General features: G+C 36.6%; 2 protein-coding genes across 2 annotated transcripts in view; both read right to left on the reverse strand.

The window, feature by feature from the left end:
- Positions 1 to 8,706, reverse strand: part of Dhc93AB (Dynein heavy chain at 93AB) — a 584,738-nt gene extending 576,032 nt beyond the window's left edge. The window contains exon 1 of the mRNA XM_083127975.1: positions 8,634 to 8,706. The gene's annotated coding sequence lies outside the window, so the exon portion shown is untranslated. The remainder of the gene's footprint in view (positions 1 to 8,633) is intronic.
- A 12,877-nt stretch (positions 8,707 to 21,583) lies between these two features.
- Positions 21,584 to 25,113, reverse strand: LOC145992602 (uncharacterized). Its single transcript, XM_083128956.1, has 2 exons — positions 25,013 to 25,113; positions 21,584 to 22,865 (listed from the first exon to the last, which is right to left on the reverse strand). The coding sequence occupies exon 2, from the start codon at positions 22,859 to 22,861 to the stop codon at positions 21,839 to 21,841; it is 1,023 nt and encodes a 340-aa protein (XP_082985082.1). The 5' UTR covers positions 22,862 to 22,865; positions 25,013 to 25,113; the 3' UTR covers positions 21,584 to 21,838.
- Positions 25,114 to 25,601: the final 488 nt, after the last annotated feature.

Below are 25,601 nucleotides of genomic sequence, written 5' to 3' on the forward strand. Positions count from 1 at the left end.
AAATACCATATTTACTGGTATGAAACAGAGAACATTCAAGGTTTATTTAAATTAGCAGTGGGAAAATATTACCATACCCAGGTGGTGTAAATATAATAGCAATAATATTCTTTGTAAAACTATAGAGGAGACAGATTCTGAAATATACTTATAAGCCAAAACAAAGTGATTAAAGATATAGCATACTCAATTTAGTTCATTTATATTACTTTTCTGTTCATAAACGTTTATCCTATACATAAAAAATTGATTTAAAAAATACAAGACTAATTTTTCCTGTTTATATCATATAATATGAATGTGAAACAGTCAACACTTTATCACAGAGGAACATTACTTGGAGCTTTGAAAATATAATAATTAGGAACTTATGTGAGACTAAAACAGATGAAGAGAATGCATGGTTTTAAATTATGTAATTTGTATATGAATTACAATTGGAAACTCTTCATAACTTATGCCCGACCCTGTGGCCGAGTGGTTAGCACATCACGCCAAGGGTCCCGGGTTCGAATCCTGGTCGGGCTTGGTTGTTTGTGAATGTCCATTCATCAATTTCATCATTTCATCACTCATCCCCATCTTCGCAAATTAGCCAAGAGGCACAAAACGCGAAGTAAAATAAACTAAATCAATCAATCTTCATAACTTATCTCTCTTTTCTTCTCTTCCCTCCCCCTCTCACTCTTTTCTCCTTCCCATCCCACCACCTCTCTTTCCCTCACAAAAGGATAGAAAATTTGAGAGGAAGAGAGAAAGGCAGACGGAGGGCTCACTCTCCCCTCCTTACTCTTTTCTTCCTTCTCTCTTTCCTTTTTCTGTTCCTTCAGAGAAAGGATGACTGTCTCACACACATATTTCTCTGTCTCCCTCTAGGAGAGAAGAAAAATGGAAGAAATGCAGTGAGAGAAAAAGGGAGAGGAGAAAGAGAGAAAGGGAAGATGACACACACACACACATATTTCTCTCTAAATGAGACACACACTCTCATACATATGTGTGTGTGTTGGAGAGAAGAAAAATGACAAATCCAGTGAGAGACACAGAGAGGGAGAGAGAGATAAAGGAGAAGAGGGAATAAAAGACATAAGTGAGGGAAGGAGTCTATTTCTCTCTGACAAAGAGAGAGGCTGAATAGAGAAAGCAAGTGGAAAGAAAAGAGAAAAAAAAGGATGAAACAAAAAGAAAAACAAATAAGAGGAGAAAGAGTTCTCTCTGCTCCTCTACCACTTTCCATGACTAAATGTCATTGTATTAATTAAATTTCCAAGTCTTTGATGTGTATAAAAGTTTGCATGTTAACAGAAAAAAATACCATTCCATATCTCAAGCAATTAAGAAAGTGAAAGAGAATATACATGACTGTTTCTCGTGTTGGCCATTATTTTGTATAGTTAAGTTACTTAAAATAATTTATCACTTGCACAAAAAAATATTTAGAGTGGTGTATTCTGGATTTTCCATCTGTGGATGACAGTTTGTATTTAAAGGTGGTAGGAAAAATTTAGAGCCAAAATTACTTTATGACTTAAAAATGCATATTCCACATGTCATTAGGATAATAGGCATTGCTACAGACACTTTTGAAAGGAAGCATAAAAAGAGGTAATATGCACAAATAGATAAAATAAAATAAAAGAGACAAGATATAGTTATTGCACATTAAGAAGTATGAAAGCAAAATTAAACAGCAAAATTGACATGATATCCTTATCTATAACATCTATGAGTATAAAAATAATTTTCCACAAGAGAATTCCACTACTGAAAGAGAGAGAGACAGACAGACAGACTACAAACCTTAAGAGTTAAGCATATTGAATTAACCTAAGTCTCATTTATAAAGCTGGTATCAAAGGTATGAGGGGGTTAAGATCTGATCATTATGTCATCCAATAAGAAGCTATTCAGATTGTGAGTGATGTTATGAGTTATCAGGATTTTCAAAAGGAGGAGGGGTACATATGCTTATTTTTATTAATGAGCCCTCAATTTGCCATTTTTTCTGCCTTTGATGTTTTTTTCCAACATTTTTTAAGGAATACTGAGCAAAAGAGGTGGTTATAAGTTGTGACCCCCACCAACCCCCTTTTGATATGCCACATTGATGTTGCGTCAAGCAGTTTAATAAATCTGAGCCTTAAATGTACCTAATGTTGAAGCGAAGGAAATATATTCTGAAGACAGTTTAAATTAATTCAACGTTGACTTCTTCTATTTATATTTGTTAACTCGCAAGTCCAAATTTCAAACACGAGGAATACTTTTATCATGGTAAATTGTCTACGGAAAGTGAGATTTCTTATCACTGATTGATTTGGAAATGCAAATATTCATGTTTCAGATAACAATATGTAACACACACTTACCTTTTGCATCCTTGGTGGGTAGATATCCACAATAAGCACAGAATACTCCTTCTTCAGTCGAATCATATGCCTCACAATTCTCTGCACGACAATAACTTCTGAATATTTCTCTCTTGTCTTCATGACAGGAACAATAGGTGCCTTAAGAATAATAATAAAAGAAACTTTTGCATGAGAACTAGTGATATCAAAACAAAATACTAGTTGAGTATATCAATTTAATGGCACAGTTAAGAATAATGAACAACAGACAAGTAGCATTTAAAAATATTTTTTTTATAAAGTCCTAGGATGATCATTTCATTCTTATTACTAAGATGAGTGATATATATTTTTTTTATTGTTTAAAGTGATGTTAGTATGGAATGTTAATTCGATATTATCCATTGTCTAGTTCTTGAAACTACACTGGATATGGAAAATATCCAATTAATATTGCGTGCTAATGTGGCGCGCCCAAGGAGAGTTATTGGTGGGGGTTATAACCCCCTTTCGCCTGCACTTAAAAAAAAAAGAAGAACGCCAGACGTACGAAAAGATGGCAAAATGAGGACGGACCACAAAAGAATGTGCGCACGCCACTGATAGAACCATTGTCTCTAGCATTCATGGATTTTTTAATATAATATTTCTTATCTTTCACATATATAAGGTTAAGATATTCTAGATTTTTATTACGCCTACTCCTCTTTTCTAAAAGAAAAAAAAAAACATTCAGAATGTGTAAATGCCTCTCGTTCGTTTCCATATTTCTTTCCCCCTCTCTCGCTTCCCTATTTATCTCTCTCCCATGTACTCGTATTTTTTCCCTTTACCCTCTCCCTCGGTTCTTGTATTCCGCTCCCCCCTCCTCTTCGGTGTATGTCTATGTATCTCTTCTCTTTCCTTCACTCTCTGTCCGGTTCTTCAATTCTCTTCCTTTCTCATATTCTCTGCCGCTTCTTTCATCTATTTTTCTCTCCTTTAAAGCACTTCTTTCTTATGATGACATGCGAACATGATGTAAATATTTCCAACATCTCCACATAAGAAAAAGTGTTTTAAAAGAAATAAAAGAAAGGGATATGGAAGAAGCGGCAGAGAATGCGAGAAAGGAATAGAATTAAAGTCAGACAGAGAATGAAGGAAAGAGAAAAGAGACAGATAAAGATAAAGGAGCGAGTCGGGCACACACACACGGTGAAGAGAGAGAGGAGGAGAAGAGAATTGTTTGAATTGTTGGTTTTAACTACACTTTATGTACAAATAGGTTGGTCGGAACGGACCTATAGTTTAAAGCGTGATCCCAACCACTGCGCAATGTGTCTGCAGCAGGTATCGAACCCGAGATCCTTTGATTACAAGCCAATGACGTAATCAGCCATCGGGAGGGAGACCGAGGACAAGAGAGGAAAGAGGCCGAGTCAGAGACAGGCGGGCGAGAGAGAAATAGAGAAACTCAAGAGAGATAAAGCAATAGAAAAACGAGCGAAATATAGAAGCAAGAATTGGAGAGAATGATATATATCTCTGTGGAGATAGTAAAGAGAGAGAGAAAGAGGAACAAGTAGAAAAGAACAAACAGAAATAGAAAAAGACAGAGAAAGAAATATAAAAATGGAGAAAGAAATAGATGAGAGAGAGAGAGAAATATAGAAGCAAAGCAAGCAAAAAGAGGCAGGCAAGGAAGAGGAATAATAACAAAGAGAGAGAGAGAATAAAGAAGAAACAGGCCGAAAATGTGAGGGTAAACATAGGGAAATGAATGCTCGAAAACAGAGGAAATAAACAGGAAGGAAGAGATACTAAAATGAGAAATGAAGATGGGAAGCTTTAACGGAAAAGAAATTGACAAAAACGTTACAAACAAAAGGGAGAGAGGAATGAGAAGGCAGTTTTTTTATTCCAAAAAGAGAATGAGGGGTCAAGTCACCGCGAGAGAGAAAAAGTGTGCTTTCTGCCATTTTCAAATTTTATATGCCTGTATATTTGCTTCACGGCACTGGGATTGTCCGCAATGACAAAAATAAATGAAATAGGCAGAGAACAAAAGCAAGGAAGCATTGAACTTTCACCTAACACATAACTTAGTTCTTGCAACTATTTAGATAACAACGCAGCTTAATGTGAAACTATTATGAGAGTAGCGTACGCAGGATTTCATCAAGGGGGGTGTTCTTTCGAAAACTTTCTACAAATTCACATTACCATTGTTTTATTATACTTTAATTAATAATAATAATAATTAATTAATAATTCTTATAATTAATTAATTAATAATTCTTATAATTAATTAATTAGTTAAATTACTAATAATAATTACTACTAATGCAGCTGCTATTTATGAAAGAAATAGAACAAAATTTCACATCACCTGCAAAAATAGTTCGAGATCGAGAATCTTTGGGGCCCGCCACACCACTACGTGTGCCTTCATGGCACGGTGCTATATGTACGGGGGAATCTACATTACCTTTACCTATGGAACTCGCCCAGGATGATGATGAAGCGCGAGAATACATGTTGCTAAATTCCATTGAGTCTATGTTTTCGTTGAAAAGTAAGTTTATAGACATTCCAACACATTTATCACTTCTAGGTGATTCACAAAGCACTTCTTCCACATTATTTAATGATGTGGATGTAGACTCAGCATCACTTGAGGAGTTCACAAGGGGATGTGAAATCAGTACCGGGAAGAATGTTTGCAATAAGGTCGGCAGACTCGGCACACTGCGACGAAGCAAGGAATTTTCACAATTCTCGCACGTCACTGCGCGACTTTTTGCAAAAAAAAATAATTGCAAAATTGAACTTTGCGTCCGCTTAGATTGTGTTTGGAATGTTGTGTTTTTCTTCATGCTGCATGGGAATAATAATTCAAATTATTATTATTATTATTATTATTATTATTATTATTACTGTCGCAGATCTTTGACTGGGATAAATTAGCCATTTTTAATTTTTTTCTACAACAATTTCCATAATATTTCAAAAGCTCAAGGGGGGGGGTTAAACCCGGTAACCCCCCTTGCGTACGCCACTGTATTATGGTATGGTAAATAATGGGCCCTGAAGCTAATCTCCCATTTTGGTGTAATCGTTGGGTCTGACCAGGTTCTTTCCTTTATTCGCGCGTTTATAATTAGGCAGTTAAATCAGAATTTCAGCGAACAAAGAAACATATAAAATGAAATTGTAGAAAACATGCATAAATACTTACTTTTCTTACTCCGAAAATCTGTGGTGGTAGTTCGTTCTCTCCTGAATCTGCACAGAACTACAATACACAGTACACAATGCGAAATGAAGCACTACTGAAACACGTGTCGCGAGAAGACGCCAACCAAGCGAAATGCTTCCGGCGATTGCGAAAGTTGTCTTCAACCCCTCACGCCTCTCAAGATGTACCGTTACGGTGGTGAGTCATGAGGGGTTGTTTGTCCAGAATTTTTCAGTAGCGAGCAGGTGGAAGAGTAAGAATAAACTTAGAACCAAAATAACCATAAGTTGGGACTCTGGGAAAAATTTCCTGTTTTGATTTTATTTTTGTTATTTAGCTTCGTATCACTTCCACTTTTGGCTAATCGCGACGATGAGGATGAGTGATGAAATTGATGAAGAGACATGCACCCATCTCCAGTCCGGGATTCGATCTCGGGACCACTTTCGTCGTAGCTCGTTGTGGTCTTTCATATCTGTGCATCGTTAAAAAGAATAAAAAGACAAATAACTATTCGGAACAAATGACAATTGAAATTTGGTTAAAATGTGCGGCTTATATTCGGGCCAATACGGTATACCTATAAAAAGAAGCGAGGCGAATCCAGTTTCTATCTAATGAACGTACGGTAGTCTATACTTGTTAACAACTCCAAAGTATATTCAATTCAATGTCAATTTTATTGTTTGTAAGGTAATGATAATAACCAGCGCTCTTTTCCTGGTATATTTTAAAATTTATAAACATGCCGCAATATTTTCAATAGTTCTTACGATGAACACAAGAACAAACAGATGTGAAGTGTACCGAAACCTTTCTTCCCAATAATAGAACATTGATAACAACACTAATAAAACGGAAATTTTAACTTTCTATGGCTGAAGGGCAATAGGTCAAATCTTACTCTTAAAATCCTGTGCTTAATATAATAATTTAATAATCGGGTCGTACAGTGGGATCCATGAGTATTACCTTGCAAATTGTCCATCACCATGTTCGTGCACTTTATTTGACCCAATAAGAGCTTCAAGAATTAAAAGAAAACTCAAAACAAGCTGTTGAAAACTTCTTCACCAGCATACATAAAAATCCATCGCTTAAAAACACATAGGATGTAAGAGAAATATTAATGAAAATAGTCATGGACAATTTGCACGATAATACTCATGGATCCCACTGTACATCTCTGCTACACTTAACGTTCCCTAACATTTTTATCGAAGAGAGTTCACCAAAAATGACAAAACGGGTATTATTTTTACAGTGTACAAACAATGTACCAATAATAAAATATTAGTGGCTTGTACGTACATGCATGGGTGGCACCAATTGTGATGTGACATTTTATATGTGTTACTGCTTTATATAATGAAATTGATTTATGTTCATAAGATATTAATTTGTCAAAAAAGTATAAAATGACAATCGATATGACCAACAACACAAAATGAAATCATGTGCTACAAAGTGTACAAGAAGTGTACAGACTTACTTTAAACAAAAGTGTACAGAAAGCGTTGAAGAAGTGCACACAACTTTGAATGTGTCCCCAAAGTGTGCAACAAGTGTACAAAATTTCGTCATTTCGGGTCGCACACATCTAGAACACTTTAAGTACACTTTTGCAACACCTTCAGTACACATCTTGTGCATATTATATGCAAGAAAGTGTACCAAAAGTGTACAAGAAGTGTATTTTTTTTTACAGTGTGAATGAAAAATGTGGCAAACAGTAATTGAAAAGACATGTCCAGGATCAGCATTGTAGGCAGTAGAAAATTGTGACAAGCTCTTGTACTCAAATATGCACAAATTGTTGGTGATCTTGGCTACACTGCCAGTTTCATCTTCAACACCCGAGAGGATGTGTTTAACATTAAGGAGGTTGAAATAATGTCCTCGCAATTCAACGGGAAATACTCGATTAATGGACCCCGCACTATTAAGTGTAAATACATACGAATATTAAAATAACACCGATGATGTTATTTTCAATTTTGTAGCTAGGAGGATAAGGCTAATTGTAATTGTTTTTTTTTTTAAAGAGAAGCTGAGATTAGCTTTTTCAAAGCATTTTCTGCTCATTTTATGTAGAAAACTTAGAGGTTCGTAGATAGACTTAATTTAATAAATGTGTGACCTTTCATGTGGTGGCAGAGTGGATTTTGATAGCCGGATCATGCCTAGAGAAGCTATACGTCCCGGAATTGGACGTAATTTTAAAATGCTCATTTTACAAAACAATCTAACTCTACATTGAACCATTCCCTCTCCATAATACAAGAGTTAACGAGACACAGATGTTACTGCAAATATCTTTGATTTCACGATGGCGCCACCGTCTGCTAGCAGTGCTGAATTTCAGTTACTATTCTCTTACATTGTATAGTAACCTGCTTACTATAAAGATTTGATTGATTGATTTGGTGTTTTAAGTCCACTTTATGCACAGTAAGCCTAATCGGGACTGGACCCACTGTTTAATGTCGGAACCGAACCACTATGTGCCTCCACCAGGTATCGAACCCGGGGCTTACTATAAAGAGTCAGTGCTTGGGTGCCTATATCTGTTCAGTCTGCAGTTTTCAAATAAAGTGCTGTACATACATACAACTTTATCTGCCCCCCACTCCGCTCCCTAACAAGCTACCGGTGAGTATAGTGCCCCGGTTTTTCACTTAAGAAATATAGGAACCCTAATTGAAGCAAAGTTGAACCCCCCCCTTACGTAAGCTATATATACGCCCATGTATATATATATATATATATATATAGAGAGAGAGAGAGAGAGAGAGAGAAAAGAGACGAGGAAAGGCAGATAGGTAAACAGAAGAAATAAAAGATAGAAAAACCAGGTACAGAGAGAGAAAGAGGATGGATAGAGAAAAAAGTAGATAGACAGAGAAACAGAGGGATAGAGAAAAATGCGGAAGACGATAGAAATAGTAAGAAAGAGAAGTTGGCAAGCGAGACGCCATTGCAGACAGCTCAAACATAACATACAGCTGGAAAACCTAGGATTGATAGAATGAACCATTCATGTTGTGAAAAAAACTACTCACCACTCATGAGCATCCATAACACAACACAAACTGCAGTGACATGTTTATATTACCTCACTTCCATCGTGTGCACCTACTGCGTTTGAATTCATTCGCTGCCTTTCGCATTGTTTGATCTATACAAGTTGCCGTGGAGACGGAGGATCACGTGCACACATCGTTCTTTGCGAGATATCGATACGGCAAGACTGCAAGCACGAATAGCACATCATAGTACTAATGCGTCCTTTTTGTCGGCATAAACGCCGATTTGGGAGGAGGTGGGGTTAAGACACTTTCTGCGTCCAATAGTAACTTTCAGAAGAGGCTTTTTTTTAAATGGATGAATACATAACTAAATATTCGTAAGGATTCCTATTAAGGTTACTAATACGAAAGGTTGATTAGAATCAGGGGCGCCGACTTGTCAAAATTACTGGGGGACTCTGATCACTGAAATAAATTAATGAATGACTGACTCCCTCCCTTTTTTAATGTTGGCCTCAGTGTTCGGAAGCTCGTAAAAACCCATGAATTCCTCAAAAATATTAAAATTTTCATTTACAGTTCGAATCAGAATGTCAATTGTTCACGGATGGAACACAAGTTTTGTAAACCATAATAGCAAAATATTCCCGACTTTAAATATCTGCTACCATGGAGCGCAAAACAGATCTCCCGTATACATCAATGATCTCATTCTGAATGTCATGTGAGACCCATTTGTAGCCCGAAAGTCCCATCCACTCTCCAAGTTCATGCACATCTTCTTTTGAAACTCTTTTTAGTAAAAATGTTAACAATACTCACAATTATATACTTAGTATATAGTAATAAGTCATGTTTTTTGCTGTATCTGGTCATAACCCCCCCAAAGTAGATGGTCTAGAACATTTCAAATGTGTATTTTTACAAGAGAAGCAAAATAATACATTAGATTCTCTTAAGCGAAATTATTTGGGGGCTCTGCCCCCACATCGTTAACATTGGGGGGGGGGCTCGAGCCCCCCCCCCAAGCCCATGGAGTCGGCGCCTATGATTAGAATAGAGTAACGTAGGAAATAGTCGATCCCAAATAAACAAATGAGAAACAGCGATATTTTAATTAATAATGCTTTCAGGGAACTTTTGTATGCCAGCCCGCGCGCACACGCGTGTCCCTTCATATACAGTAGAGCGTCGATTATCCGAACGTCGGTCAACCGAACGACCGCTTAACTGAACCGTGTACTCGCTCACTTTCAGATATCTGTAATGAAAAAAAATACGTGACTTAGCTGCTCGTAAGCGTGTAGGCTTGCTTAGACAGACCATAATAAAGGATTTTTTTAAACGTTAATTTTGTGTACTGTGTGTATTGTTCATGCAAAATGCGTATGTAATATGTACATATTTTTGTTTAATAAACTGTACCACATACTATATATTCCTACTAAAGTTGCCTTTGTACGTTACTTTGTAATACATACTTAAAGAGATGCCTGTTTTTATGAATAAATTTACTGTACAGTACTTCTTTTTGGCAAATAAACATGTACAGTTCGATTATCCGAACAAACCAGTTTTCCGAACACCGATGTCCCCCAATTACTTCGGATAATCGACGCTCTACTGTAGTTACTTCATTTCAGTCCTTCATTCATAGTTCTCTGCCGTTTCTCTTGAGATTTTTCACTGCTTTTCGATCTTGTGATTTAGAGAAATTACAAATCAAACCGACATAGAACACGGGACACGTGTCGCTTGGAACATTGGAAACGAACTCTCATTAATAAATGCAATCTTGCGAACCGTAGTGACACCACACTTTCCTCTTATGCCTTGTCATTTGCGTATCCTCGGACTGGGCCGTTTTATTAATATTGTAAATCGTGCCACCAAGGTCTGTTAGTAGCGCATTGAATTGATGTTTTAAATCCACTTTATGCACATATAGGGTAATCGGTACTGGACCTACAGTTTAAAATGGGATCCGATCCACTGTGCAATGTGACCAGCAGGTATCAAACCCGGGACCCCTTCATTAGAAGGCGACTACGTTACCACTACGCTATCGGGGAGAACCTAGTTTGTAGCTCATGCGCCGTAAATGATTGCTTATAGACTGAAAGGGTTCGTGTCAGTTGTCGCTTGTCTCTTCTGTATGAAACCGTCGTGTCGCGTGTCTCTTGGCGCCTGTCGTTTTGGTTTCGGTTGTATTCTGTTTATTAACTTCCATATGAACGTAAGAATTGGCCTCGTCAATGTGAAGGACTTTTCATCCCAGTGGAAGCATCACACTGTAATTGTTGGAAAGAACCATTCACAAAATTCAACCCTTCTGGAATTTCCCTGATTAAAATCACGTGCAATGGCATGCGAACTTCTCTCCGTAGACGTCAGTATGATCTCGATGCGTTACAGATGCCTTAGAGCCGCTATAATGCTTTTTTTCTGACACTTCGAAAAGGAGAAAATTGGTCTTTTTACAGGTTAAAAATACGTCGAAATAAACTTCACCACTGTATTTCTCGTGAAAATCTAGCCTGATTTGATATATAATATCACACCCTCCCCATGATGGCGAGTTTCAAAATGGCGGGTTTGAAAATAGCGACCGTCATCGTCATATGCCCTATAACATTTTCCCCCACTCCTATTTCAAACCTACAGTGTTAGTTTTGCGGAACAGTATATCATTCAACTTTTATTCGAGTGTCTCCATACTTTTGGACCAAACTGTATAATCTTACGTAGCTCATAACAATAGTTTGCTAGGAGGCTGAACCTTGTCTGCTACATGAAGAGATTACTGTTAATATCTTTAAAATATATGTTTGTTAGAAGGAGCTGTGCATCTAGAACAACTCTAAAATAATAACATAGATTTTAGTAAGGAGTCTATCATCCATACCATTCATTCCCTTCCGCCTCTCGACTGGAAGCAGCAGAAGAGGGGCATATACACACCTTTGCCTAACCTACACTGTAAAAAAAAATACGCTTTCTGCACACTTTTGCAACACTTCCTAGAAACTACTTTTGATCACTTCTTGTACACATTAAATGTGCACAAGAAGTGTACAGGAAGTGCTTCAATAGTGTACACGAAGTGCTAAAAAGTGTACAGGAAGTGTACAAAAAGTGCAGCAAAAGAAGTGTACAGGAAGTGTGCAAGAAGTACTTCCAATATAAAGGTATCCCAAAAGTGTGTAAGAAGTGTGCTGCAGAAACTACTTTTGATCACTTCTGGTACACTTTACACATTTGGAACACTTGTGAAAATACTTGAGCGACACTTCTTGCACACATGAGATATATCGCAATTCAGTACTCATACTTAGTTTCTAGAATAAAAATACAGTTCACTCACATTTAACTTGACAATTGAAAGAGGAAAGAGGAAAAAGCAACAACTTTCAACTGTGAACCTTAAATTTTGTGAGATGCGTGTTTGTTTTTCTGCGACACACGTACCTTCTACTTATATAGTCCAGAATCAAAAAGGTTGCTCATGGGAGATTCACTTTTATTCACTGCAGTACATTTTCTTCTTTAATTTGTATCTTAGATGTTCACATATTTTTCGAAGAGTGTTAAAGCACAATTTTTCACTATGATTACAATCGAACGTATCATTATTTGTTGTACAAAAACTTATGTTTCTTGTACACATATTGACAGAACCATCTAGCGGCCGGTGTAGGAACAACCAGCCCCCCGAAGTTAACGATCTGTTTTGGTGTGCTTTAAAGATGAATAGTTCGATTTAAGAAAATCTATTAATTTCCTCGGAACATTCAACTTTATCCTTCTTCAATTTTAATGAGATTTATCCAATTATCAAATTGGTACATTAAACAAAAAAGTATTGATAGTTTCATGATGCAATGCGATTTCCATGTGTTCCAGGGAAAAAATAGTTATATTTTGTTATTGTTTAATGTTGCTTGCTTTCAAGTGTGTTACTGCTTTATATAATGAAATTGATTTATGTTCATAACATATTCATTTGTCAAAAAAGTATAAAATAACAATCGATATGACCAACAACACAAAATGAAATCATGTGCTACAAAAGTGTACAAGAAGTGTACACTTACTTTAAACAAAAGTGTACAGAAAGCGTTGAAGAAGTGCACACAACTTTGAATGTGTCCCCAAAGTGTGCATCAAGTGTACAAAATTTCGTCATTTCGGGTCGCACACATCTAGAACACTTTAAGTACACTTTTGCAACACCTTCAGTACACATCTTGTGCATATTATATGCAAGAAAGTGTACAAGAAGTGCATTTTTTTTTTTTTTACAGTGTAAGATATCCTTTAACAGGAAGGACGGGATATACCCAACGCTCTTTAGAAAATAATTTGCACGTTACTCACTACCGGTTTAAGGCTTGGAATTATACATTCCCTTTCACATTTACATGTATAAAGGTGACTTAAGCCTACTTTATTTCTAAAAAAAAAATGCAACACAATGGTTCAATATTTCGTTAGAAATTTTCAAGCCTGATAATTTAGATTCTTTTTTATTTTCAAATTTATTGTTTATCTAGTCAGATGGACTTGTTAGGCATCCCTAATGGACATTTGGTTGTCACTAAACTCCATTTAAAGAAACAAATCGATGGTGTATTTCAAGTTAGAAAAAAAGAGCCCTTGGAGCGGACCTTAATGATGTAAATTTAGAGAGACTCCATTTCTGCTATTACAGTTCGATCTTGTAAAATAGTTGATTTCTGCTACACACTCACGCACGCACGCACACAAAACACATCGTATAGTTCTGAAACTTATTAAATCATTCCTTTCAGAAGATATCAAAGAAAATACTTCTAATTCAATTTGGAAATGAAAATTCTTCCATATCCTTCCAAATTTTTGATTTAGCTTTTAGATTTAGATTTTCTCATTACCTTTTTCGCTTATCGTTCTTCAAGTCTCCAATACTTCTCATTAAAAAATATTACTTAATTATTTGTGAACTTCAGAGCGGTTAAACGTTATAACTCGATGAAAAGTGGAAAAGGAAAAATCAGACCTGCTTTCTTTCCTTCTTGGAGTGACAAGTCTGGGTAAACAAGTTAGGAAAGGAAAGATTTTTTCACTCTGTTTTTTTTTTAAGTGTATTGAGATTCAGAAATGGGGTTAGTAGGTCTTTTCACCAACGCTGGGAACCCATAGAATGAGGGTGAAGAGCTATGGCTATGTGTGAGTGTGTTCAAAGCATCGCCGCGAAGGTTACGGCGTCTTAGAGGTTAAAGCAAACAGCAGGAAATCGAAAGAGGAGGATATTTCTCAGGATTTCCAGAGAAAGATCAAGAAGAGAAGCTTCTGTGATGTTCAGAAGAGGGGATAGGCGAAGAATCTATGGATTTTATTTCTCACAGAAAACTCCAATCGCTACAGATAAACCGCAAACGAACATTTTTATGGATGTATTTCTTCTGTACTGAGTGAACAGCTTTGAAAATGACTCCGAAGAAGGAAAATGTTATCAATACATTCGTATTGAAGTCTGGGCATTTGTATTTCAGTTATGTTGCTAGGTGGACATTATTTATGAACAAGACAACAGAACATACCAAAATGAGACCATGTCATTGTGACACACAACGGGGAGGAGAGAAAAGGATACCTGGGTTCGAATCCCGGCCTGGGCATGGGTGTTCTTTGTGAGTGTCCCTTCATCAATTTCATCATACCGTCACTCATCTTCTTGTAATCAAGGGGTCCCTGGTTCGATACCAGCTAGAGGCACATAGTGGTTCGGATCCCACTTTAAACTGTATGTCTAGTCCCGATTAGCCTTACTGTGCATAAAGTGGACTTAAAACACAAAATCAATCAATCAACCATCACTCATCTTCATCTTCGCGATTAGCCTAAAGTGGCAGAAATGCGAATTAAAAATAAACTAAATCAATCAATCAATCAAGAAAGGACTTCTATGAGATTCTTTATGAAATTACCTATAAGTAATAAATAATATAATAAACTTATTTTGCCCTTTCTGCACCTCACTGCTGTGAGCAATAGAATGTTCACATGAAATTTCCAAAAGGCAGAACTCATCAAACTACACCGATTACATACTGTTTGCTAGCTTTCTACAATGAATACTTGTATATTTGTGTTACAAATTGCAATAGGGGCATAGGCGGACTTTCGCCTACCCACTTGGGAGGAGGGGGCTTATTGGGGCTAACATATTCATACTTTTCTCCATTACGAAAATCATCATGGCCATTCTCATTGGGAAACAGCCGATCCCGACATCATTTTGTCCAAATGAAATGGAATTGTGTTGATGTCGAGTGTTACTTTTATGGAAAAAGTAAATGCTCTACTATATGGTTGCAAGTTTATATATTATTTAAATACATTATATAATGAATTCATCAACCTCATAACAAACCAGCAACAAAAATGAATTACAGAAAATAACGATAGTGTGAAAGAAGCGAGCAGAAAATTTTTAGATTCAAGTTTTGCAAACTGAAAACAATATTTATTTAATAGGACGCAAGTAATTTCACGGGGGCGATATGGTATTCTCTCTTTTATAACTTTTTTCAGTAAGATAGTTCGGTGCCCAGGTCCGACTCCTGCTGCGCCCCTAGCTACAGCTATGAACTTGATGAGACTGTAAGAAAATCAGGTAGTATTGCGAGCGAAGCAAAGAAAAAAATTTAACGAACAGTAATTTTATTCTCATAAACTTTGTAATCGATGGAGGTATTGCCCCTCTGTGCCCCCTGCAGGTGCTCTTGACCGTCTGGAAGAAAATAGCAAGAAATATGTGAAAACTAATTCCATGTTGAGTATAATTTTGTCCTGCTCTGTTAGATTCTGATAACCTTGCTTTTCTTTACTTTTGGCCCGCCTAGAATTGGTTTCCGTTTAAGGTTGGGGGGGGCGGGGGAGGAGGGGCACTGTTGCACCACTGTTTATTTTAACCCTGTGTGCCAGTCAAGCCTCTATTGTTTGAAATGCAACAACATTGTTTACCATGCGCTCCAAGTTGTAATATCAAGAGAAGTAACGGTGATACATTTTCTTTGAAATCTTGCTAATGTGGTCCATAAAAATAACATAGACGTAAACTTTTATAGAGAATAAATCGCACCCTGTATCTGCCTTCTGCCTGCATCAAAACTCTTTCCTTAAGTGTGACTGCCACACCAAAAAAGTAACACAAGTATGTTTCATGTTGGATTTTCAATTTTTTTCTACAGTTTCCCTTTCCATAATTATTTCGTGCATATGCTGCATGCGTTTGGGGGGCTACTGTCAGGCTCTGGGAGGGGGGGCTTAGCCCCACTAGCCCCTACCCAACTACGTGCATGAGTAGGGGCCGGTCACATTTTACATACTTTACACTGAAGAAGTTGAAGTGTCTTCCTGGTCGGCCCTGCTATCCACTTCTTAGCATGATGCTTGGTTCTTGCCTCATACCAGTTCAGTTAGTCTTCCTGCCCTTGCTCTTTTGATGAGGCCCCAATTTTACCCTGTACCGTTCCCAATAACACAAAATAGAGTTTCCTAATGCTTCTCCTGTACTCCTTACATCCTTCAGATATATTAATCGCTCTTAATTTTGCTCAAGCTCTACGGGAGATTGTTTCCTCTCGTTCTTCCATTTGTCTATACTCTGTCCCGGGAATCTCTGAAGCGAGCGAATGAATGCAAGTCTCTGCGTAACTAGTGACTCGAGAGGGCTCGACCAATGAACGCATGCGAGGAAACAAGATTACATGGAGAAGGAAAGTGACTGCAGCTCCCGGCTGTTTGTGTCAGCGTGTACTCCTTCGCTCCGCCCATCCTTCTACGCGACCTTGCTCCAGAGATTCCCGGGATAGAGTATAGTCTCTCTCTCTCTGTCCTTTGATTACCAGCAGGCGAAATTTTTACCAGGGATCTTTGCTGGCTGGTGCGAGTGCGCACGCGCGCACACACACACACGCACACAAACACACGCACGAACCCCCCCCCCCACACACACACACGCACGCATACAAAGACAAAGAGAGAGAGAGGGGGGAAATGGAAACCTAAAGTAGATTAACAGTAGAAGGAAGGGAGAAGCAGAGGTTGAGAGAGCGAGGGTAAAACAAGACAAAGTGAGGGTAAGAAAAAGAAACGTTGAAAGGAAGATATAGTAAGATATATGGAAGAGTGGAAAGAAACGCAGGGTAAAAAAAGATAGACAATTGGAGAACGTAAAAGGTTAGAAACGTGGAAAGGTAAAAAAGTGTAAACAGATAGAGAGTAAAAAAGCAGAAACGTAAAAAGAAAGAGAGAGAGTAAGAAATATAGAAACGTACATGGAAAGAAAGATATAGAAAATGGAAAGAAAAAGAAAGGAAGAAAAACATAAACGTGGAAGTTAGTGAAAATAGAAATGGTCATCAAAAGGGAAAATAAAAGAGAAAGCAAAATTGAAACGTGGAAAGAAAGAAAGAGTAAAATAAATGAATAACGAAAGAGATAAAAAGAGAAAATATATCCAAAAAGAGAGAGTGGAAAGAAAGAGTAAGAAAGATAGAAAGGCAGAGTTTGAAAATTATTTCGTTTTGAAGCTTCATGTCCTAATATGCTAAATTACTGAAATACATTTATCTACAATACATTAAAAAAAATTCAGCTCACCACATCTTTTCATCACTTCGTTTTCAATAACTAAGCTGATGTAAAATACCAGTATCCTTTAGGGTGTTTCACCTGCCTTCGCGCGCAAAATAGACAGTGTCCGAAATGTTCTATCCTCGTCACTATAATCTTCAAGAGTCAGTTGTGAGCGTCATTGCGGGGCTTCCGAGATACTTACGTATATACGGAGTATACACGAAGTATACGCATCTCGGAGGGCCCGGTCATTCCTACCTCCTGTTCACGTTGACTACGCAATCTGAAAGTTCGCGTTATATTAATGAATGATTGTTCCTCTTTTAAAATTAGTCTCGAAACATTTTATTCCAAGAAGAATTAAAAAAAGGCAAGAAGAAGATGTTTCCAGGGGCTCCAGCCCCCTGAGAATACACCTCTTGAGACGTGCCTGAATAATCTGATACATTGATATTGGCTGTATAGTCTGTTCCAAACCTTATATCTCTCTGTGTGTGTACACGTACACAACTATCAAACCACTCGCAAATCTTTGGTGGGCAAGAACCTAACATAAGAGTTAACAACAATGCAAGAAAGATACCATTGTTGCCAAACTCTGGAATAGTCCTAAGGTGTTTAGGACAATAGATTCTATGTTTTTGTCGACCTACATGTGATTCACCAACTAGGGTAAAAGTAGTTCATATCTGTCACGACTTTCACTAATTACAAGACCAAATTACGGGAATTGAAGTGATAAAATATGCATTCGTGATGAGAACGAAATCTTTCCTGGATCGTTGCATGCCACAATGGCGTGCAGATGGATTTGCGTTCGCCACACCCAAGATTTAAACGATGTCACAGGAAAATGGGAAATTATTATCAGAACACAGGTTCACAAAATACAACACAAGTCAAAAGCACCATGTACTGCACAAGTACCTAATTAACACAACATATTTTTTTTACGATTCATTAATAAAATATCTAAAAAACTAAGAGCAAAAAAATCTTGGCTTCATTGTTAATGATACATTAAACTGGATCGGTTACATCAATGCACAATGTAAAAAATTATATTTTATTCTGAGAAGCCTCTACCGTTTTCAAGATCAACTACAGGCTAAATGTAGTTTAATCTTTAATCTAGCCATTATTTGATTATTTGGACAATGTGTATCTTGCGAGAAACACTAGGAAAATTCAATTCGCACAAAATGCATCATTCTTTTGGCCTGGTTAAATACAAGCACATCCTCCCCATCTTAAATAAATATAATATTTTAACAATGGTCAATAGGAGGCCACTGCACTATCTCTCTTTAATTGATTGATTGAATTGAAAATTCTGGGTGCGTCAGCTTATACGGGGCCAAGACCATTACCATAACTAAAATGAAGGTATCTGAGGATTAAAATATTCCTACCTGGGTTAAAGCTGAGGCTGTAAGGGAGCACTCAGAACATATAAAGACAAAACACAGAACAACACACACACAGTCCTACAGAGGATATTACTGGCCGTAGTCCAGACGCCAGAGCCTCGTTAGTCTGGGAAATGAAGTTCAGGATGTACTACGTGGAAGTGAAGTTGACATTCGAGTGTACTACGTGGAAGGATAACCCCTTGCACTCCACTACCTCTCTTTAATTCACTGAACTTAAACCTGCATAATTATTGAGCCCGCAGCCCAACGCTGGCTTTTGTTCCAAGGTTCGGCCGACCTCCGTGGTAGAGTGGTTAGTGTACTAGTTCGAATCCCATATGGTTATCTTGGGCATGGATATTCTTTGTGAGTGTCTCTTCATTAATTTCATTATACCACCATTCATACTTATCTTTGCGATTAATCAAAAGTGGTAGAAAAGCGAAGTAAAATAAACCAAATCATTCAATCAATCAATCTTTCAAGGTCCGGCATCAATTTCATACAATCATCAAGCATCTTCATTCTCGGAATTAGTTGAAAAGCCAAGGAAAATAAGAAATAATGAAAAAAATGTATCAGCTTTAAATCTGATTTAAAGAAATTCCACCTTTGAATTTATTATATTTCATCAACTTACAACCGCGTACTACACCCAATCCGAAGGAAAGAGTAGGCGAGTTGCTCATCAACATTTTTATTCACTCTATTCTCCACAACGTTGTGATAATGAATTTAAATAAAGACGTCAATAAGCAGAGAACACCACCTCCTTCACATAATCAGATATTCACTCGTTAAAACAACACAGAAAGTAGAATAATGAAAGAAAAGAATGAAAATAACGATGGACAATTTACCTACTTTCACCTTTTCCGTTGATTGCGAATGTGGTGTTTTTTTTATATATTTTTCTGGAACCTTTCTCTGCGAGGAAAATAGTGCTATCCATTTCTACCATCATGCTGGTAATACGCAAACAAGAAATGAGAGAGAAAAATGTTCGAATTATTTAAACTAAATATATCGACTTGTCTGTTCAGTTGCAACTCTCTACAAGCATCTTACCTTAAGGAAAACGATCATTATACCAGTTTATTTTTTTCACATCGTGGTTGCACAATATATGATTTCGAGAGAAGGCACTGGACATTCCTTCATAAACACTTTTTGCAGCAATTAGCATTATTCGGTGTTATCGCGTTTGCTATAAAACAAGGTCCCTACCTACCTTTATAATTGATATACCTTGCAGTTCTAAAGTGACTTTCCTTTCCGTTAAGAGTTTCGAAGGATAAATGCGTCAAAGTTATAATACAATTTTTCCTTCAGATTGCCAAGGGACTTCAGTCATCTAATCGCTTTAAATATTCGAAATGGACTTATTTGTGTAAATATTGTTATACAATATTATCTAATATCTCATTCCATCTACCAAGTTTTATATTTTGAGTCCTGTCATTTATTTAAAAATAGGTAGAGAACATAAAGTAGCTTTGATTGCCATGACCAGAGATGATTTAAGTTCGATTGCAGTCGCAGAATTTTGTCCATCGATGTAGTTTTCCTAATTCTAATAATTCTTGGGATACTTTTATGTAAACTGACTTATATATACAATTTCACTACCCTAATATGTAATTTTCAAACAGGAGTTGTATAATTGTGATGTGAATATAATTTCACCTGGCATATTGCGAGCAGCGTGCAATTGAGATGGCTTTCTGTAAGCGTTACCAGAGTCAGAGTCGTTTTTACAAGGTTAACTTTTAAAAGCAAACATTAATACAAAAACATTTAGCATAATAATTATATGAGACTTAAAATATAATTAAGGATCGAAGGTTTGAATATTTGCATATCAGTTAACGTTTGATTTGGATCTAAAGTAGCATATAAATAAAAATAATATGTGCAAGTTCATGTTCAGATTACGTGATTCAAAAATCTTTTTCTATTAATCACAAGCCCTTGCACTCTAACTTCAACAATCTTTACACTATGAAAATAAATTAAAATTATTGAAAGTGATTATTTTAAAATGTTTTCTTTTCTAAACTCTCACATGAATGATATATTTTTGTCTTTTAAAATATCTAGGTTAATTAATAAGAATTCAGTAGCTTCCATAATATGTACTAACTCATGTGCGAATTCATATTTTAACAACTCATGTTTATTGTAGCAACTTCCGAAAATGAACAATTATCACTGAATTACTTTTCCAAAACTAGTTAATTTGCTCAAAATAAGCTAAGATGGTTGTGTCACCAAGCATAGGCACCAACTTCATATAAATAGAGTAGGTGAGGAGGGCAAGATTGACAACATCATTTTTTATGTGTATAATGTATAAACTTCTCGAGGAATTTTTGGGGTTAGGCAAAAGAATTGAACTTTTTGAGGAAGTAATTTGAAAAGCACAATTAGTGTTGAATTATGACGAACTTTTCTTGTGTTTTTCAAAGATATGACTTAATGCTTTTTGTATTTATGACACAAGTAACAAGTTACACAGTCTGGATTTGCATTGTTTACCGAAACACATTACATCATTTTTCGTAAGCAGTAGACTAAATTGTTTATGTAAGCTTAATGGAATGATTCATGTCCTACAAATGACAAACACAATCGATATTAGTGCGTATACATAGTATGTTTGTGTGTGTGTTAACAGGAAATTATATTCTTCTTAAATGTATTGTTGGCATTAAAAATCCAACTTCATTTCTAGTGTATGATTGTTACAAGTATGTAAACATGTTTTGTGAAAACTGTGTTTAAGTGCTTATAACAGCCATAAACTAGCAAATAAGAAACTAGTCACTGCAATGCTAATCTGAATAAACTTCCAATCTAAAACTGACTAAGCTACATCAAATTGTAACTGAGCCATGAACATGTTTTCTACATATGCACAAAAACAGTTAAAAATTTAATTGTAGAAGCAATTATATTTCTTTTATGGAATACAGTTTTATGATTTAGATAAATATATAAATGATTTAATGATAGTAAATAAGATTTTTCTAGAAAATTCTCAAAAAGTGCAACTACAATTTTTAGATTATACAAATCACGTCAGTTGTAAACTCTTTGTGATTCATTGTAAAAGGCTTCATTGTAAAGAAAAAAGATACGACGTAAATTATTTAGAAAGTCATGTCAAAGTTTTTTAAAAATCATTTAATTTTGAGACCATCACTTGTAGAAAAGATGCTGGAGTTCGATTTCAATGTAGACCCAGGGATCCCCTTTGATCTTAGCCGCCTTATTCATCATGGGTTCATAACGGAACGTGCAAGAGTCTAGGCCGTCTGCATACACCAAGTCTCGATCCAGCAGGGAGAAGAGAGGACCAGTCTTGGCAATCGATGAAGTACCTTCTTGACCATGAAGCGTGATCTTGGCCTTGAAGTAGAGGGAAGTCCTCCTGTTGCTGCACATGAAGACGAGGCAAACGAGGTTCGTCTCCTTGCGGAAGAGATAGGTGTAGAAGACCTTGCCGAAGGCTTGAGAGATCTTTCCTTTCTTGAAGTCGTTCCATGCCAGGTTGACCTGGAAGTTGACCTTAGCCGAGACTCCCAGAGATTCCTCGCCGTGCTCAGAAGCCAAATGTTCACCCAGAGCCCAAGCTGTCGAAAAATTCCAAGTGCAATTCTCGTATGTGCACGGAAGCGGACGAGCCGGACAGTCGTGCTCGTGCGGAAGAAGAAGATCTGCAGGGTACGTCTTCTCGCATCCGTTGCCATGGAATCTGCAAGGGAAAGTTTTGTTTCTTCGTTGTAAGATGCTGCAGCATTGCCCATCCGTCCGTTCATATGGACCTTGTTGACAAACCGGTTCTACTTTTATTCCTTGTTCTGAGCTCACGCCAAACACTGATGGTGGTTGTCCAAAATTGGGATACCCAACACTTGTGCCACTTCCGTACGGTCCTTGGTAGTAACTTTGTACTGGCATGCTTCTCTCCTGTCCCAGATAAGCTCCAGCTCCCTGTCCCGGATAAGCTCCAGCTCCCTGGCCTGGATAAGCTCCAGCTCCCTGTCCCGGATAAGCTCCAGCTCCCTGTCCAAACGTACCATACCCTGCTGATGTATTGTATGGATGCGAGCCGTACTGCTGTGTGGAACAAGCCACATTTCTGTCAGGTCCCATACCAAGAACGGGGGGAGCCGAGGTTCTACCGGTACTGCTGTAAACTGCATTCGTTTGACTTTCCATGACGCTGTGAACGAAAGGAAAAATATAAATATTCTGCGCGTTCCATGCAGATATCAAACGGCATTCTAAAGTTTCAGACTGAACGGCAAGCAGGTGGCAGCTAGACTAAGAAAGGGACAAAAAATTAATCAGTTCATAAAAAAGGAGCTTGCAATCATAACATTTTAATCTTCTACGTATTGTAGTTCCTGAGAAACTGGCCTTATGACTATCAAGTATCCGACTGACAGGTTTATCGAGTTCAGCTATGGGAAATAATTAGCACGAGGCTTTTCTACCTGATTTGAAATTCTGCTGTAAAGCCAGAGACACTACGTTCGAATTCTGGGCACGACGTAGATGTTTGTTTTTTGGTGTTTGTTCCTTCGTGCATTTTATCAGTTCACCTTTCATACTCGTCATCGCGAATTACCTGGAGGAGCAGAGAAACGACGTAAAGTAGCCAAGAGTATATCTTTAATGAGCGTCTGTAAAGAAAGAATGAGGTGTCACTCTCCTGAAAATTTAATGTTCGTAAACTATACGCGCAATTTTTAACTAAATTTCGTCAAGTCTTTAGATCAATGATTCCATGAACAGTATACTTACAATTACGTGGATGATTTGTTTGTTACGGGAAAATAATTTACTACAAAAAGAGAAGAAAAAAGGAATAATGACATAACTAATGTCAAACGATACATTAATCAGAAAGAACTTTGAAATTAATATCAATTTTTTTGTGATTATACTACCCACTTCATTTCCCCTTAATTTTCCTTCTTAAGTTTAATATACTGCTGGACAAAAAAAACCGGACACTTGCATTTTTTGTGATAACGCAATGGGTCGATAAAAGCTCTGGTACAAGGGCTAACTAAATGTTGCAGAAACTGAATTAAGTACGAATGCATAAACAAAGTCCGAGCCTATGAATGGTGCATATGGTACTACATGATCTGCCGAACATTCTGTAATACACCTGCGAGCTGTTATTGCAATTCAGATGTCAAATATTAAAGTGTCCGGTTTTCATTGTCCAGCAGTATATTACAATTCAGTATAAATTGTAGTCAGATGACTAAACGCATACAGAATATAATGTTTGCAATCTCAAAATAGTATTCTAAATATATACTGGCGCAATTCAATTTGTACTAGTGGAAAAGTTACTCATGACTAAAAGTAATTCTCAATACAACACTCTACAAGAAGTATAGATTCCAAAAAGGGGTTTATCTAAATTGAGGTAGGGATGCCAATACTTAGAAATATATTTTACCGTCCTCGTTTTTGAAAAGCTTCCTCTGTATTCCCTTGACATCTTCACGGATGAGCCCTTCTTAAATTTACGTAGCATTTCACATACCGTAAGGAATAGTGGCATCAGGTTACAGTAACTACATGTAATGAGCACCGTTACGATTAAAATATCATCAGTAATAAATATTTCAGCAGATGCAAGTTCATGTGAACTTATTAATTTAATGCAATGACATATAATGTTTAGTTAGACATTTCTAATTAATCCAACTAATTTAAATTTAACATAATCATTGATACAGCCTGAAAACTTAACATACATTTCGAATTCCATTTTGTAAATAACACACTTTATGTTAAGTTAATAAATAACTGCTTGATTGTGTTTGTGCATGTGTGTGTATATACATAGAATTCTTCTGAGCATAAAAAGCATAGAAACAAATTTTGAGAAATTGAAACATTGCAATCAAGAAATAGATCGAAATGTATACGTTTATTTCGTAGAATAGTGACAAGCAAAATGCGATTTAGTATTGCAAATTGAAAAAATTAGGTAATGGAAAAAACTGACATATTTTCAGACAAATTACAAAAAACTTTAGTCTCAGGCATGGCGAGTCAGATTAAAATATCTCGTGCACGAATTAAATCTACATGCACATATAGACTTTCAAACGTTTACATCATATTTCTAAATTTTCACAGTGCATGCGCGTAATGAATCGAATCAAGTACTTTTATTCGTTATCGCAATCTATGAAAAATCAATCTAAAGAAGCAAAATCCTTGACCTACGTCACCAATAAATTTACTTTTCGAAATTAAAAAAAATATATAAAGTTAGCATTAACAGTTTCGTGGAATGAATCGAACCTAAAATGGTTATTTATAAATCTTAAATCTTACCAAGTTCTAGCTTCAGATGCTTTAAATCAAAATTAATGCTTGAAATAACTTCCAGCCGTTTTATCACAGATGTGAACGTTTAAAACATATGACAATCGTAATTGCTATAGTTACCATCTGATTAACCAAAGTGACATACATATAGGTGGGTCCAGAAGAAGTTCATTATGTTCTGGAATATTCGTGCGACATGAGCTGTAGGCCTCATCAACTTGTATACAGATACACAAGCATTACTCGGCAAATTGCTCATGACTATTTTCAGTGATTTTTATATTGCATCCTACGTAATTTTAAGCAACGGAGTTTTACACATGCTGGTGAAGGAGTTGTCACTAGCTTGTTTGAGGTTTTTAAATTCTAGAAACTCTCAGTAAAGAAAAGGCAATAAACATGGCGTTGGACAATTTGCTTGGCAATACTTTTCTATCTTACAGTACAAAACCAATGCTAAAGGGAATATTAAAGCTATGATTCAACTTAAGTTAACTCGCACGTGGAAAATTAACTTCACCAAACTGTTGCCATCATGAAATCATTATTCTTAAGAAAATCAATGATGTTATCTAATCGTGTTCGCTGAATATTC

The sequence above is a fragment of the Lepisma saccharinum genome, chromosome 9 (assembly GCF_977018435.1).
Source record: "Lepisma saccharinum chromosome 9, izLepSacc3.1, whole genome shotgun sequence".
In the NCBI taxonomy this organism is placed as follows: domain Eukaryota; kingdom Metazoa; phylum Arthropoda; class Insecta; order Zygentoma; family Lepismatidae; genus Lepisma; species Lepisma saccharinum.

Bases quoted from the DNA above. Each gene is read 5' to 3' on its own strand.
- LOC145992602 (XM_083128956.1), bottom strand. From the start codon at position 22,861: ATGGAAAGTCAAACGAATGCAGTTTACAGCAGTACCGGTAGAACCTCG.